Source organism: Carex rostrata, chromosome 9 (genome assembly GCF_964058835.1).
Source record: "Carex rostrata chromosome 9, lpCarRost1.2, whole genome shotgun sequence".
NCBI lineage: Eukaryota > Viridiplantae > Streptophyta > Magnoliopsida > Poales > Cyperaceae > Carex > Carex rostrata.
The window spans coordinates 10732913-10747741 of NC_135926.1; the positions used below are offsets into that span (position 1 = coordinate 10732913).

The 14829-nt window shown below is 34.2% G+C and overlaps 2 protein-coding genes across 2 annotated transcripts; both read right to left on the reverse strand.

Moving 5' to 3' along the window:
• Window positions 1-1409: 1409 nt before the first annotated feature.
• Window positions 1410-3088, reverse strand: LOC144559776 (uncharacterized). Its single transcript, XM_078308896.1, has 2 exons — window positions 2710-3088; window positions 1410-2196 (listed from the first exon to the last, which is right to left on the reverse strand). The coding sequence occupies exons 1-2, from the start codon at window positions 3030-3032 to the stop codon at window positions 1590-1592; spliced, it is 930 nt and encodes a 309-aa protein (XP_078165022.1). The 5' UTR covers window positions 3033-3088; the 3' UTR covers window positions 1410-1589.
• A 1737-nt stretch (window positions 3089-4825) lies between these two features.
• LOC144559106 (transcription factor MYBS3-like) lies at window positions 4826-8352 on the reverse strand. Its single transcript, XM_078308051.1, has 3 exons — window positions 7968-8352; window positions 6040-6248; window positions 4826-5512 (listed from the first exon to the last, which is right to left on the reverse strand). The coding sequence occupies exons 1-3, from the start codon at window positions 8260-8262 to the stop codon at window positions 5081-5083; spliced, it is 936 nt and encodes a 311-aa protein (XP_078164177.1). The 5' UTR covers window positions 8263-8352; the 3' UTR covers window positions 4826-5080.
• Window positions 8353-14829: the final 6477 nt, after the last annotated feature.

Consider the following 14829-nt stretch of genomic DNA (forward strand, 5'->3'; position numbering starts at 1 on the left):
GATGTGTATTTTAACCATAAATTATACTGAAAATAGAAACCATGTGCGTATATAAATGTGAATTAAATTTCAGATCTTCTTGTGTTTATTTACTTATTGTCGATGTATGCTTTTTAAATTTGCTGATGCGTATATAAATTTATACAAAGCAGGGTTCTAAATAGTGCATTATAGCTCCGCTATAGTGTTTTTATGGCGTCATTGACGTTATAGCATGCTATAGCGCGCTGTAGAGACGCTATATGGACATAGAGCAATTTTTTTAGCCGTTTCGCTAAGACACGATAAATGCTATTTAAACCTTGGATACAAAAAGATAGCATCGTAACCCGCCACACAAAATGGCAACGACAGATCCAATAGATCAAATTACAAAGACCAGCCGCTGTAGCTGCAGGTCTTGACAAGAAAACCCCAAGAATGGAAAAGGATGAAACCCAAGATGTCTGTCAGACAAAATCTAAAATCTGTCCAAAATTAAACTAAATTTGTTGAGATGAGATTCAAAATTTCAGCTTGCAATTCAAAAGAGAGGAAGTGAAGGAGATATAAACTCTTTCCTGTTAAAAGTGTTTAAACTCCTTAATTTGCTTGCATTTGATGATCTTCTGTGTGATGCTAAACATATATTAGTGTCATTATATTTCTTTCTTAAATGACAGATTCAAAAGGTGAGAAGTTCCAACAATTTTTGCAATTAGCATGCTATATACTCTCATTTGTTTAGCTTAATGATATCATCTTATGTACTCTTGTCGATATTTTATAGTTTAGCTAAGTTTAAATTACTATAAGACCATTTAATTTTAAGAGTACATAAGAGTACATAATTAGCTAAACTTAGTGTTAAGAGTACATAAGAGTACATAGTTAACACTAGTGTTAAGAGTAATTTAATTTTAAAGAACAACACCTTTGAAGTGATGTATCTGTCTGGAATATGTACCTCTGGAATGAAGAGTGCACCACAAATTAAATTACTATAAGAACATTTATATATATAATTATTAAATAATTACTCAAGCTTAAAATTAAATTACTAAAAGACCACATATATATATATAATTATTAAATAATTACTCAAGCTTAATTTTATTGAGACTAAATGAGAATATGCCAATGAATAACTTAATAGGATATTTTTTGGGACTTTCCTTTCGAGATTGGTTTACTTCGAGATTCAATGATATTTTATGTGCTTGCATAGTATTAATTTATATTTTAATTGTCAGTTCTCTAACTAGTAATTACTGTGTCCTCAAAAGAATCATGCATTCTTGCAAGCATTGATTATTTGATGTACTTGTTTATTGTTGTTTCAAAATTGTATATACGATAAAAAAATTAATATAAAAAATAAGTAACGATCGATAAACGTTGGAAAAAGGAAACTTATATATTTCAGCATCTATAAAAAAATATTATGCAAGCAAATGTATCTGAGATTCAGAATTATTACAAATACACAATACAAATACAATAATATACATTCAATTTGATGTATCTTTTCTTTTCTCCACTCATAAGAGCAAGAACTCACCCAGCATATTTAGAACTACTAGAAGCATAATTCATCATATGAAGATCGATCACTGCTGATTTAATGAAGCATCCCAGAGAGCCCCCAACGGGCCAACATCAAACCCTAATTCTCTCGAGGTACCTCCTCCTCTAATGTTATTCCCGGTGTTTGTGTTTCCATCTAACTGGTTTTGCTGCTGTTGCTGTAGAAAAGAGTCGTCGCCAATCAACGAATCCAAAAAGGTGGAGAATACTTCATCACCAAATCCGTCAAGTCCTTCGGTGCTGCGCCACACCGATCTGGTCTCTAGTTCCAAATTCATGTTCATTCCATTCAAGAAATTGCTGTGATCATCTTGCACAGGCACAGCTCCTCCTGTTTCTTCGAGAAGTGCTGAAATGGTACTTGGGTTCGGTTTAGTAAATGGCACCAGAGGTGCACTTGTTATTGGTACACATTCAAGCTTATAATTATTCTCATCATTGTTGTGATTGAAATTGCTGTTGCTCTTGTTGTTGCTGCTTCCAATAATGTTGTAATTGTTATCAGATAGAGGTTTATGTGTGCGAGGATCAATTCCTTGAGAAATGAGCTTTTTGCTGAGATGGGTGTTCCAGTAGTTCTTAATCTCATTGTCGGTTCTCCCTGGTATCCTCCCGGCTATAAGAGACCACCTGCATGAAATATAACGAGCGCATATTAAGAACAAAAATGTTGTGGTAGAAGAAATTAGTGTGATTAATCCTTTGAATCTTGTATTTTGTAGCTCTCTAGATAAGATTATCTGAACAAGTGTCTAGAGCGCATGACTAATGGTGCTTTTCTTGCTCTCTCAATTTGGCTTTGTTTTCTGTAACACTACATTTTTCATGATGTCATGGATGATAGACTTTTTCTGACATTCTTGGTGAATTTGTTTCCCTTAAAAATGATCTTTATTTTTTCTCAGAGTGAAGATATGGAACCCTAGAAATTTCTTCCTGAAGACTTCCTCCCCTTTGCTATCCCCTTCATTGTATACATCACACCGTAAGAAGATCTCAACGTCAAAAAGGAAGGAAAAAGGAAGAAGAAAAAAATGGTAGCTAGTTTCAAATGAAAAGAGAAGAAAAAAATAATGACCCTTAAAAAGATCTAAACGAAATTTATCCACCACATTCAGATCCAAAGTTTCACCCACAAACTACCTATTTCCAAGGAGGCGGTGTAGCCGTAGGATGAGATCCTCCTCGGCAAGTGAAATCGGCCCGCGACGGATCGATGGCCTGAGATAATTCATCCACCTCAGTCGACAGCTCTTGCCACACCGCCTCAGCCCTGCTCGCCGTGGCAGAATGCGCCACCTCCCTTCACCTTCCTTTCTCACAAATTCTGCAAGCACTTCATCCTCCTCCGGCGTCCATGGGCCCCGCTTTATCCCCTCGTCTTTCTTGCAGCACTGCGTGGGGCCCTTCGATCCCGTTGCGCCCCGTCTGGCAACCCTAGAATTTTGTATTACAGAACTGTTCATCTTCTTTGTTCTCTTTCTTGTGCTCGATCTGGGGTTTGCTTCCTGAGGAAGATAGATGAATCGGGATAGAACTATCAACAAGAGTTAGCTCTGAGTGGAGTTGCCAAATTGGTGACAAGTCCGGATTTTATGTGGCATATGTATTTGCAGACTATTCTACATCGAGTCATGTGCAAAAGTTTTAACCCAACACAAAAGATTTTCATTGGTAGAACGATAATGTAAGATGTAGTTAATAGATGCATTAGAGAAGTAAGTATTAGATCAAGCCACACGGAATCTAAAGTGGATGGAGTGACAATGTACCGATGGCGCTAGATCGTTTTATGTGAATTTAGTGCCGACAAATAACAGGTAGGCACTACGTATAAAAAATATTTTTCCATAGACTTGGTTTACAATTATTTGTGTTGAATAGTATTTTCTACTTTATATTTTGCCCCTATAAATTCTAACAACTATGCGTTGCATATATAAATATGTTTATGTTTTAAGCACATTTAGATACTCATTTATGTACTAACAAAAATAATATAAAGGTTTTAGAACAAATCCAAAATTAAATCCAATATATAGGGGCAATATTCGAATTATGGTATTCAAATATATATAAGAGTCAATCATATACAATTTTTCTACGTAAAATGAAGTTAATTTTACAGTTTTGTAACATTTTGCACTAAATTATATATAAATCATATATAAATATAAAAAATTAAAAAAATAAAATAAAGATCAATTAACTCCTATTCATACTTCTGAGCGCCGCCCTGCTAGTATATAAAATTGCCTTAGAGCAATTATTATGAAAATATGCTTCATCACCCAATAAAATATAAATATAGCAAAAGGAGCAATATACGGTGGACCACCATGGACCAAGTCTGTATGATGACTTTTCCTTGGCTGCTTTGAGATGACAAAGACCTGCTCAGGGACAGATGCATAGATTTCTATTGGCTGGAAAAAAGCTTGACCAGAGAATTAAGTATAATCACTTGACTGTGAAAATGTCCTCTCTTGCAGTCGTGCTCGTGTTTTTGCTTTTCTTATTTTCGTACTGTTTTATTTTGGGTAATTGACAGTCTATATCTTCAATGCACTTAAAAAAAAATTAACGAGATGGCGGCAGTTCCGGAATTTTTGAATTGATCCTTCACATGTACATATTCTTTTAACTTTTAATCCGCGAGTTTTCTTTGCTGCCCCTCGTGAGTTATTTAATTTTTGACGCACCCCCACATGAAAAAGAAAAGAGTTACTAATCAGCCTCACATATTCTTGGTCAGAAAATAAGACGAAACTTTAATTAATTGGATTGCAATCGTCAATTATAGGAAAGCTAACAAAGCAAATAAGGTTCCAGAGAGCTCCGTTTCCCAAAAATGGGCCCAGCATCAACAGACTCAACTTTCTTTAATACTGGGCTGTTCTAATGAAGGCCGCCAAAAGAAATTAGGACCGGATCGAAAAAGATGACAGGTCAAGAAATAACATTAGGAAATACAACCCATTGAAAACTTTTCTTTTTCTTTTAGCTAATTGGAACTTAATTCTCAGAAGAAAAAATATATATATACATTCCCTGTACCACCGTACCGCATTCAGAGAACTGGAGGGTAAAGTTCCTTTTCCATTTTCTTGTGATGCTTGTATCACATCTTTGGGTACAATAGAATAGTTATTTTTCAGTTTGATTGTATATGAGGTGATTGTACTTAAAATTTATTGCATAATTGCTTCAGGGGATCCCAAAAAAAAAAAGAGATACAAAAATAGTGCTACATCTCATGGGTCTTTTCAGAATTCTAATTGACCTTTGAAATAAAACATACAGAGTTGGTTTGGAACTCCAACACAAGTACTTAATATAACAACTGCTAGACCTTTCTAACGAACAATTTGACAAAAACAAAGAACTTCTACGGATCAAGAGATATCTCCCCTCCAACTTAAACAGAAATATTCAACTTTACTGAAGAAAACCATTGATTTCCTACATAGAGAGCTTGATGCACAAACAGACCAATAATCTTATTACTAATTAATTACACAGCATGTATTGCACTGCCTTTATTCTTATTCAGCTCTGGTATAGATAACGATGGGCTTGCATGGAAAGCTGATTGCCTTGAGCTGGTCGGCTCAAACAGCTTAAGAGAGAGGCCAAGGTGCTCTCCGGAACCCGTAGAATCACTAATCTGAAGCTTCGACATGCTTGCGACTTCATCAACATGAACTGGTACCGGTTTCGAAATCTTGTGGGTTGAGCCGTACCAGAATGGATGCAAATGAGCTAAAGCAACAGGAGCATAGAAAGTGGGTGGTATGGGAGGTGTGCTTGTGAAATGCTGACAGCTTCCTCTAGATTGCTCGGGAATAGTGTTTTCAAATGGTGGTATTACATGATTGGGTTCTTGGTTTTGGCTGAGATGTGGGACTAGCAATTCTCCTCCAACAGGTGGGGCTGGATCTGATGGCTGCAAAATTTGATAAATGTCATTCTGTAAGATTCAAGACTAATGAATAACCAAAGGAAACAAAAAATTCCTTCTAGAAGTATCCAAAACCCTCTATGCATGAGTTTATAGAAAAAAAATTGATTAGTTCATAATGTTTGCAAAGTTGAGGTACCATTTATAATAAAAATCAACCATCCAAACACCCCACGAGCAACCTGCAAATATACGAAATTATAAAAAGGGAAAAATATTTCTTAAATTTATCGATGAAATTTCATTTATTTTAAATTATTTGTATAAGTTATCCCTTTTGTCTATGCATGCAAAATTTAACAGGGTTTTTGAGTAATTTTTCTCTTAGTAGTTATGTTCAGTACCAAACCCATTTGCTTGTGTTACCTAAACCCACCAAAATCCCTCTAACAAACCAATTAACAAGTGCATACCAATCAAAGAATAGAAGTAAATTTAAGAACAAAAAGAAAAGGGGAGGAGCCTTTTTCTTTCTGGTTTCAAGTTGTTGGGGATATAGAAAAGGTTATTACCAGATCAGGAATCATGTCAAAGAGACTAGAGCGCCTCTTGCGGCGAGAGACATTGCTCTGACGGAGGAAGTATTTCTGAGCATGGCTAGCAACCTGGGTCGGCGTCCTAGAGACGACATAATTACGTGCAATGCCACGCCAATCTCCCTTCCCCAGCTTCTGCAGCCCTACCAGAAACATCTTGTGCTCTTCTTCTGTCCATGGTGTGCCTGAATTTATCCATTTTACAAACAAGTGTGAGTTATGTATAGGTTGATTAATTACCGAGGTTTTTGGTACCATATTTTTTGGGGCTTATGTGCATTTTTGGATTTATTAAGGTTTAATTGGCTTAATGTAACAAAAAGAAACCGGCATTGATGTATGGCTTGAAAGTATCTTAACCAAATTGTGAAAGCTTATGATAGGATCATACAGGAAAGCACTGATAGCTAGCATGACAGCTCGGAAACTGCAATGGCTGAATTAAAAAAATGTAGGTGGTATGAATTTACATGCACATCCAAACTCGTATTACCTCAAAATAAATATAATATGGTCTTTAAAATAGCCTTTTGCAACAGTAATATGGCAAACATATATTCATGATTCATCTTAGAGCTTAAAATAACTTAGTGATAGACAGATCATAGAACCTGCTATCAAATTTTAAAAATACACAAATTTCATTATATAGCCACATAAATATATATTTAATTAGAAAACTCATAGCACCAAGTAGAACTATAAAATTTTAATTGGCACACTTCCCAACAAAGCTTTCCCTTTCCCAAGTTTATATACATAAGAGACAAACCAATGACGACATGTACAAGGATTCAATAGGTCACATCATTCAAGGGAAAATTATAGAAGTCATGGCAAATTCAAGGGAAAGTTATAGAAGTCATGGCAAATTAATCTGTGCATATACTTGATACGATTCGCCAATTAAATCCGAATTAAATTTATTATTTTTTTTTTGGTGATGCTGAAAAGAATGTCGAATTATTCGGTTGACCGAATTTTACGATTTAAACCTGAATAATTCGTGAATTTTACAATTTTTTTCCGAAATTTACGAATTATTTGCAAATTTTTCACATAACATTTATTTTTCTTGTTTTTTTTTCTCCCTTGTAGGACTATCTAATCCGGATAATTCCGAATCATTTCTGAATTATTCCTTAATCACAAATTTTTGACATCGACGAACCAAACCCGGATAATTCATTTGTGATACTTGCTAAAATACTAACGCCTCCATTTACATTTCTCTTAAAATTATTTTCAACAGAAGCTACCTTAACAAATTGGACAAGGATAGAAAATAATAATAAACAAAGACCCCAAATTTGATATGAAATTTTACACAAAAGCAATCATTATCTGGCACATTTTTATTCGTCATTTGAGAATTTTTAAGTCACAAATTTGACTATGCAAAGATAGATACAATCAGTGCTACTGAAAGTCTAACAATCAATACACAAAATTCGTAGTTTCCTATTAATTGACGTCAAACTAGATTTTATATAGAAAAAATTTTGGTCGGTTTTGATGGGCCCACGTGTAGTGTCGGCCAATTTGAACGGTTGCGCCAACTGTCTCTGTCTGACAGTAAAAAAATAAAAATGATAAAATCGACAAAGATAAAAATCCCTCAGCAATCATGTCCCCAAACTATCAAATTATTACAACCTTAATTAATAACATCTCACTAATTATATCAAATTTTGAAAATATTTTTAAGATTTGAAACTTATGAATTTGAGCGTGTTTCTCTGATCTCCTTGAATTTTTTTAAAGAAACATGTAACTAATGCAGAGGAATAGAGAGCTTGATTAACAAGTAAAAAGAAAAGGCTATCCACCCGAAGGAAATCCCAAAACAAATGCGATTGGAAAAACAACACGGTGAAAACCAAATCTAGAAAAGAAAAAGGAACCTTTCTTTCTCTCGGTGCGACAATTGGACGAACAGGATGCATGCACTGGATCGTCGGACACGTAACCAGAATCCCGGGGATGATCGCCGGAACCACTCCCTCCGGCGGCGGTTGCGCCAGTCACACTGGAGGTAGAGGCGAGACAGCTCATACTTGCGCTCTTCTTCATGGGCCCAACGCCCTCTGTCAGACTCACACCGAACAACCGTATGCCGCCTCCGCCGCCTGACGCACGTGAGGGGCACGTGCGAGTGTTGTGGCCGTTGTTACTACAGTTCGAGCATCGCCTCGTCATCGCACCTGACGTGAGGATTTGTTTGGAAAGAAACAGAGAGCTTTGGCGTCTGAGCGGAGAGAAACCTTATAAAGAGCTGATTTTTTTTTTTTTTTCTGTATTTTGGGTAAAGCTTTTAACAGAATAGTTTTGAGCTTCATGCAGCGCATAAAACATATGAAGCGCTATTTTGATTCTACAGTTCCTGCGCTGTGTGAAGCCAAAACTTATCTGTTAAAATGTTAACCTTGTATTTTCATACTTCATCGAACTGATTTGGAAATGGGGCACAGTTTTGGAAATAATTACTATAAAGCCACATGGTATTCATATTAAAAAACAAAAATTGTACTAAATATTTAAACTATCTTGTACGATATAGTGGATCACGTGAGTTTAGGAAAGTTTAAGAGAAATATTTATTGAATTTTTAGATTTTACTTTTTAGGAATAATTCAACAGAAGGAAAGGAGGGATTTGGCTTCCTTTCCGGACAAGTTTTGCTATATAAAATATACTCTTTTTTTATTTTTAAGTTTATCTTATCGCCAAAGGAAATATTTCTTTCTCATTTTAAGTTTAGTTTTACACAAATTATTATTCAGAAAATGAAATAAGAAAAATTGTAAAGAATAAGATAGACAAAAGATTCTATACATATTATGAGAGTTGTGATTAGTGAGGTCTAAATATTCATATCAAATTATATATTTTTGTAAATAGTAAATATGATATTACGGCATAAATTTATTTATGAGATAAAATTTTCTAACATGAGTTTGGTTCTAATTTAAATTGCCTGATAGAAATTTGAGAATGAAAGAAAAAGTGTTGATTTCATTAAAATAAAAATTATATGTTCGATTTTTTTTTCATTTACACCTAACACCTTCCTTTTAAACCCTTGAACTTCTTTTTTTTTTTTTTGCTTTATCACGTGAAACAAAAGGCCACCTCCTTGTTTTCTTTCAATGTCATTTTGTCCCACTCAAATTATTGCTCATTTGGATCTAAAATTTTCTCTCAAATCTTAATATACAATTGAACTACTTTTTTCATTATAGATATTATTTTATGATCTTTTTCTTTTATAGCATTCTTCCCATATTTTTTTCTTTCTGAAAAAACTAACACATCAACATTCTTACATAACTATCGGTTCGGCTCGATTGAAACCGTACCGAATTAGACAAACTAAAGTTATTATTTGGTTTCAAAAATAGAACCAAACCGAACCGATTTAGCATTACAACCGAACCAAACCAAACCAAACAAAAGTTTTATTTTGGTTTGTTCGGTTCAAACAGATATATATTAATTTTTTATTTAAAGCAATTTATTTATAATAAACCGAATCGAAGTATATTAAGAAATAAATCGAATTATTTAAAACAATTGATTAAGAAATAAATCGGGATAGTCCGGACCAAATTCATAATATATAAAAATTCGATCAGTTCCGTTATTTTGATTTTGAAAATTTTCAATCCAAACCAAATCATTAAACCAAAAAAACAAAATCGTTTGATCCAAACTAATTCAGTTCGGTTCAACCAACTAAACCGGACCCAATGAACACCCCTAGCTAACTATAATTACTCTGTAGAGCCGAACAGCCATTGAAATGTTTTTTCTATCGTGCTTCTGATTTCAGGAGATGCAATGATTAGATTCCTTTCCAATCCGTGTAAAATTGACCACCGAACAGTTTGGACAGTGCAGCTCCCATAAGAATATTCTTTTGTCCATCACACGACACGCTATCAAGTTTGTATTTGCCACAGAAGATCTGGAGCCAGCAGAGTGTGAAACCCGTGTACGGTGTAATTAATGAAGGGACAGCTGGTGAGACCAAATTACGAGGTTGACCTTGCGGCGTCAGCTCATAGAATCCAGCACCGGACCCAGTACAGTGGTATTTCGGTAATTAGTTTCAATACCCAGTCCAAATTGATCGGTGTAAGACAAAAAAAAACAGCTCAATAGTACTCGGGCACGGTATTTTCGCGTTTCCCAGGAGAAATTTGACTTTTCCTCACAGTAATTACGCGGAAAATCACCGAGTGAGAACTAACGAGACAGTTTCCGATGTTTATGGGTAAATATTTTAACAGAGTAGTTTTAGCTTCAGGCAGCGCACGGACTAGAGAATAATAAAGCGCTTCATTAGTGTATTAATACAAGGGCGGGTACGGGTACAGCGGGTATACCCGGGACAGGTACGGGTACGTCTCGGGTACGGGTAGGACGGGTACAAGGGTATACGGGTACGGGTATGGCGGGTATATTTTTCAAAAACCATACCCTACCCGTCCTATACCCGTACCCTTGACGGGTAAGGCAGGTACGAGTACGGGTAGGGCGGGTACGGGTATTTTATTTTATTTTTTCTGTTTTTTCTGTATTTTTTCTTTTTTTTTGAACCGGGTGGGGGGAAAATCAAATTTTGGGTTTGAATTTGAATTAAAGTGGGTCGGGTATAAGGGTACGGGTATAGGTAAGGGTAGACGGGTATCCGGGTAGGGTAAAGTCGGGTACGGGTAAGGTCGGGTACGGGTATGGTCGAGTAGGGTATGGTCGGGTATGGGTCCAAAAAATCCCGTCCGGTCCGTTTTTTGCCCGTACCCGCGTACCCGACCCATACCCGGGCTCGGGCGGCGGGCACGGGCGGGTATGGTCGGGTATACCCGACCTGGGTTTTATTAAACCTCTACGCTTCATATGGTTTGTGCGCTGCGTGAAGCCAAAACCGCTTTGTTAAAATATTTACCCATGTTTATTAGTTTATTAGCAAGTTTCTTGTTAGGAAACTACTAAACGTTGTTTTGCAGAAACTTTTTATTTGTGTAAATTGATTGGCTTTATTTGAAAATTATGTCTAACTTAATCTGGTAAGACGTATATCTGAAATCAATTGAATGATTTTTGACCAAACATTAAAACAGAAATTTTGAATCATCTCATCAAATTAAAACTCGCTCCACTTAAAATAATTCAACTTATAAGTTATAATACTACGATAATATGATTATTCAGCGATTTATCTTTTTTTTTATGAAATATACAGAAAATGAATTGTATACATGAATATTTGAACTATGTAATTTTTATTCATGTTTAGACGAAAAATTAAAGCAATTTTTAAAAAATAGGTAGTTTAAAATTTTTATTCATATTTTAGACCAAAAACTAAAGCAATTAAAAAAAATAGGCTTGATTTGCTCGTAATTATTTTTCGAGGAGGGTTCAAATGCACCCAAATTTTTGTGCACCCAAATGCACTCTATCTTTCAAATTCTTTTTCTCCGTTTTCAAAGTCCGAATAGTCAATCCGAACCATTAGATGCGACCTATATATTAAGATGTGCTTGGAGACCAAATTTTACATTTTTGGGAATTTTTTTACTATTTATTAAGCCACTTTGAAAATCGCTGATTTTACATTTTCTAGACCATTGGATCTGCGATTTTTCAAGTGGCTTAATAAATAGTAAAAAAATTTCAAAAAATGTAAAATTTGGTCTCCAAGCACATCTTAATATATAGATCGCATCTAACGGTTCGGATTGACTATTCGGACTTTGAAAACGGAGAAAAAGGATAGGGTGTATTTGGGTGCATTTGAACCTCCTCTTATTTTTCATATATTATAAAAAATAAATACACTACAAACAAATAATTTCGAGGTTACTTCGTAGGGTCTTTTATGAAAATATACCATGCTTCGCTTGACGTTGAGACTTACCAAGTCGGCAAGTCGCCCAAGGACACTTTGACAAGTTAGAATATTTGGTCAAACCATAATCAATTCTCAAATAATACCAATTGGTTATTCTATGGTTTTTCAAATTTTATTTTATAGATTTAATATTCAATTTAAGTAGCTTAATTTGATTAGACACTTAACATTTATAATGGATCAATTTTTATTTTTTTTACATTTTTAATTACTTCAAGATTGAAAAAAAAAGAGGATCCACTTACACCCATTTTTTTATGATACCAAATTATACTCTATATTTTTAAAGTCCAAACATTTGATTCAAACTGTGTAACATGATGGATATACTAAAATGTGCCTGCAGATCAAATTTTATATTTTTTATATTTTTTTTTACTATTTATTAAGATTGATACAAAAATTCAATGGTCTGAAAACAACAATTTTGTAAAATACTTAATAAATAGTAAAAAAAATTAAAATATATGTAAAATTTGATCTGCAAGCACATTTTAATATATTCATCATATTGAACGGTTTGAATTGACTGTTTGGACTTTGAAAACTTTAAAAATATAGTGTAATTTGGTGTCATTAAAAAAGAGTGTAAGTGGATTCCTCCTAAAAAAAATAACATAATATTGAGCAGTTTAGAATTTACAATGTCAGCGACTTTTTGGATCCAACTGATGCATCAAACATGTCAAATATTTGTTATGCATTATAGAAGGAATTTTTAGAACTACATCGTTTTTTAATCAAACATGTATAACATATTATCTTTATTTATTTATATTTGTACTATACTGAGTAAAACTAGGGTATTCTTAAGCTCACTAAGGTGTTTGGTGAGCTTAACTCTAAAATATATTATATCGGTTTCAAATGACTAAGCCGTTGAAATCCATCCACTTCACAAGTGATGAATTTACATGTAAAGATTTTAAGTTTTCAAATTATTTTAGTATAAAGTCGAGTGGTCAAAATTAGAAGATTTATAAATTAATTTTAGTGCATTCATTTTTTTAATACTTTCTGATCACTTGACTTTATACAAAATTAATTCGAAATTCTAAAAACTTTATATGTAAATTCATCACTTGTGAAGTAAATTGATTTCAACAGTTTGGATTTATTGTTCGAAGCTAATCTAATATATTTTGGAGTTAATTAAGCTCACCAAACACCTTGGTGAGCTTAAAAACACCCTAGTTCTACTCGTACTGTACTATAAAGTTTCTAGCTCTTGAATGAATAAATCATAAATATAAGTGTTCTTGTGATTTGGAAAAATAAATGTCATTTACAGATTTAGAAAGAAAATTACGCAATCTACAAATTTTAAAATACGATTGCACTTGCTGTCAGTTTATCACCTTTTATTTTTTATTTTTTATGTTAGTATGCATGTCAAGTTTGGAGTTTCTTTGGAGACCTCGTTACCGTCTCTGATTTTGCTTAATCATCATGGTCATGTTTGGTTGTGGAGTAAGGGGTGGATTAAACTTCTGACTCCACACTTAATCCATCAAACAAGAAGTAAAATTGATGGAGTAAGTGAGAGTAAGATTTGAATTAATCCGGTTTAGTTTACTCCATCTAGAGATGTGGTTTAACTTACTTCAACCAAACATGATTAACTTACTCCACCTTAACTTGGAGTAAACAATTTACTCCGGATTAAAGTTACTTCACAATCAAACATGACCCATGGGAGGACTCTTGGCAGCAGTACAGGACTGATAGAAGGAGCAAAAGGGAGTGGGCTACCCAATTTATTGGGGTTTTATGGAGCATCTGGAGTCAGCGAAATGAATATATCATTCGTGGTAAGAAAATTCCACTAATATCTTGGCAAGCAAAATCAAGAGGAAGTTGAATTGTGGCTGAAATGTGGAAACTCACGTAGAAAAATGTTGATGATGTTTAGAGAGTAAATTTTATTTTTCAAATGCATTAATTAGGTGATTATATTAGAGAATGGGAGTTGTAATCACATTTATTTACTGTACATACACTTATTAGCAGCTACCACAGCTTCAAAAAAAAAAAAAACTATGTTAATGTTAACCAGAAATTAAGCAAGCTGTCTAAATTGGAATCTCTCTATATATTTTTTGGAATGAAATTCGCTGCTATTCTCTTCCCGTGAACAGTAACCTTGTTATCCCTGCTTTTTCGAATCCAACCGTTCAATTTTTTCGGGAACGAATCTCAAAACAACTTTTTTCGAAACTTTTCTATGCACGCATTTCAAAACAATTCAATGACTGAATTTAGAAAAACAGAAATAGCAAGAACACTGTTCATGTACGAGAATAACAGCAGATTTTGATCCATATTTCTTCCTCTTAGCTACAATACATCCATCAAGTTGGTCCCACCCAAATCCCCTTCACTTTATCCGACATAGTCACTAACAATAGCAGTTACATTATATCGAATTGTAAGGAAAAGCAATCACGCGCGCATCACTTAATAAGTGCATGTGTAAAACCAACAAAAAAAAAAAAAAAACAATTAAGTGTTTGTGTGAGTCGAAGCTCTTATGACAAGGTAAGTAGAATGAACACATCAAAAATTTAAGTAATTAAGCAAATGTAAGCCTCAGTCAAGGAGCCACTTGTTACTAATTGAGTGCGGGTTGGGTGAAGTAACAAATAAATAAACAATACAAGATGACCCACTCTGAGGAATTCTTTTTCTTTTCTTTTTTTTTATGTGGAGGGGAAGGTTCAAATTCCTAAATTAATTGTTTGTGTTCTAGCCGTTCCTTCATCTAATAAAAGTCAGCAACTAAAAATATGAACTACAATGATGAATTGTTATCTATGCGAGGAGGATAAAATTAATCAGAATTTGAGCAA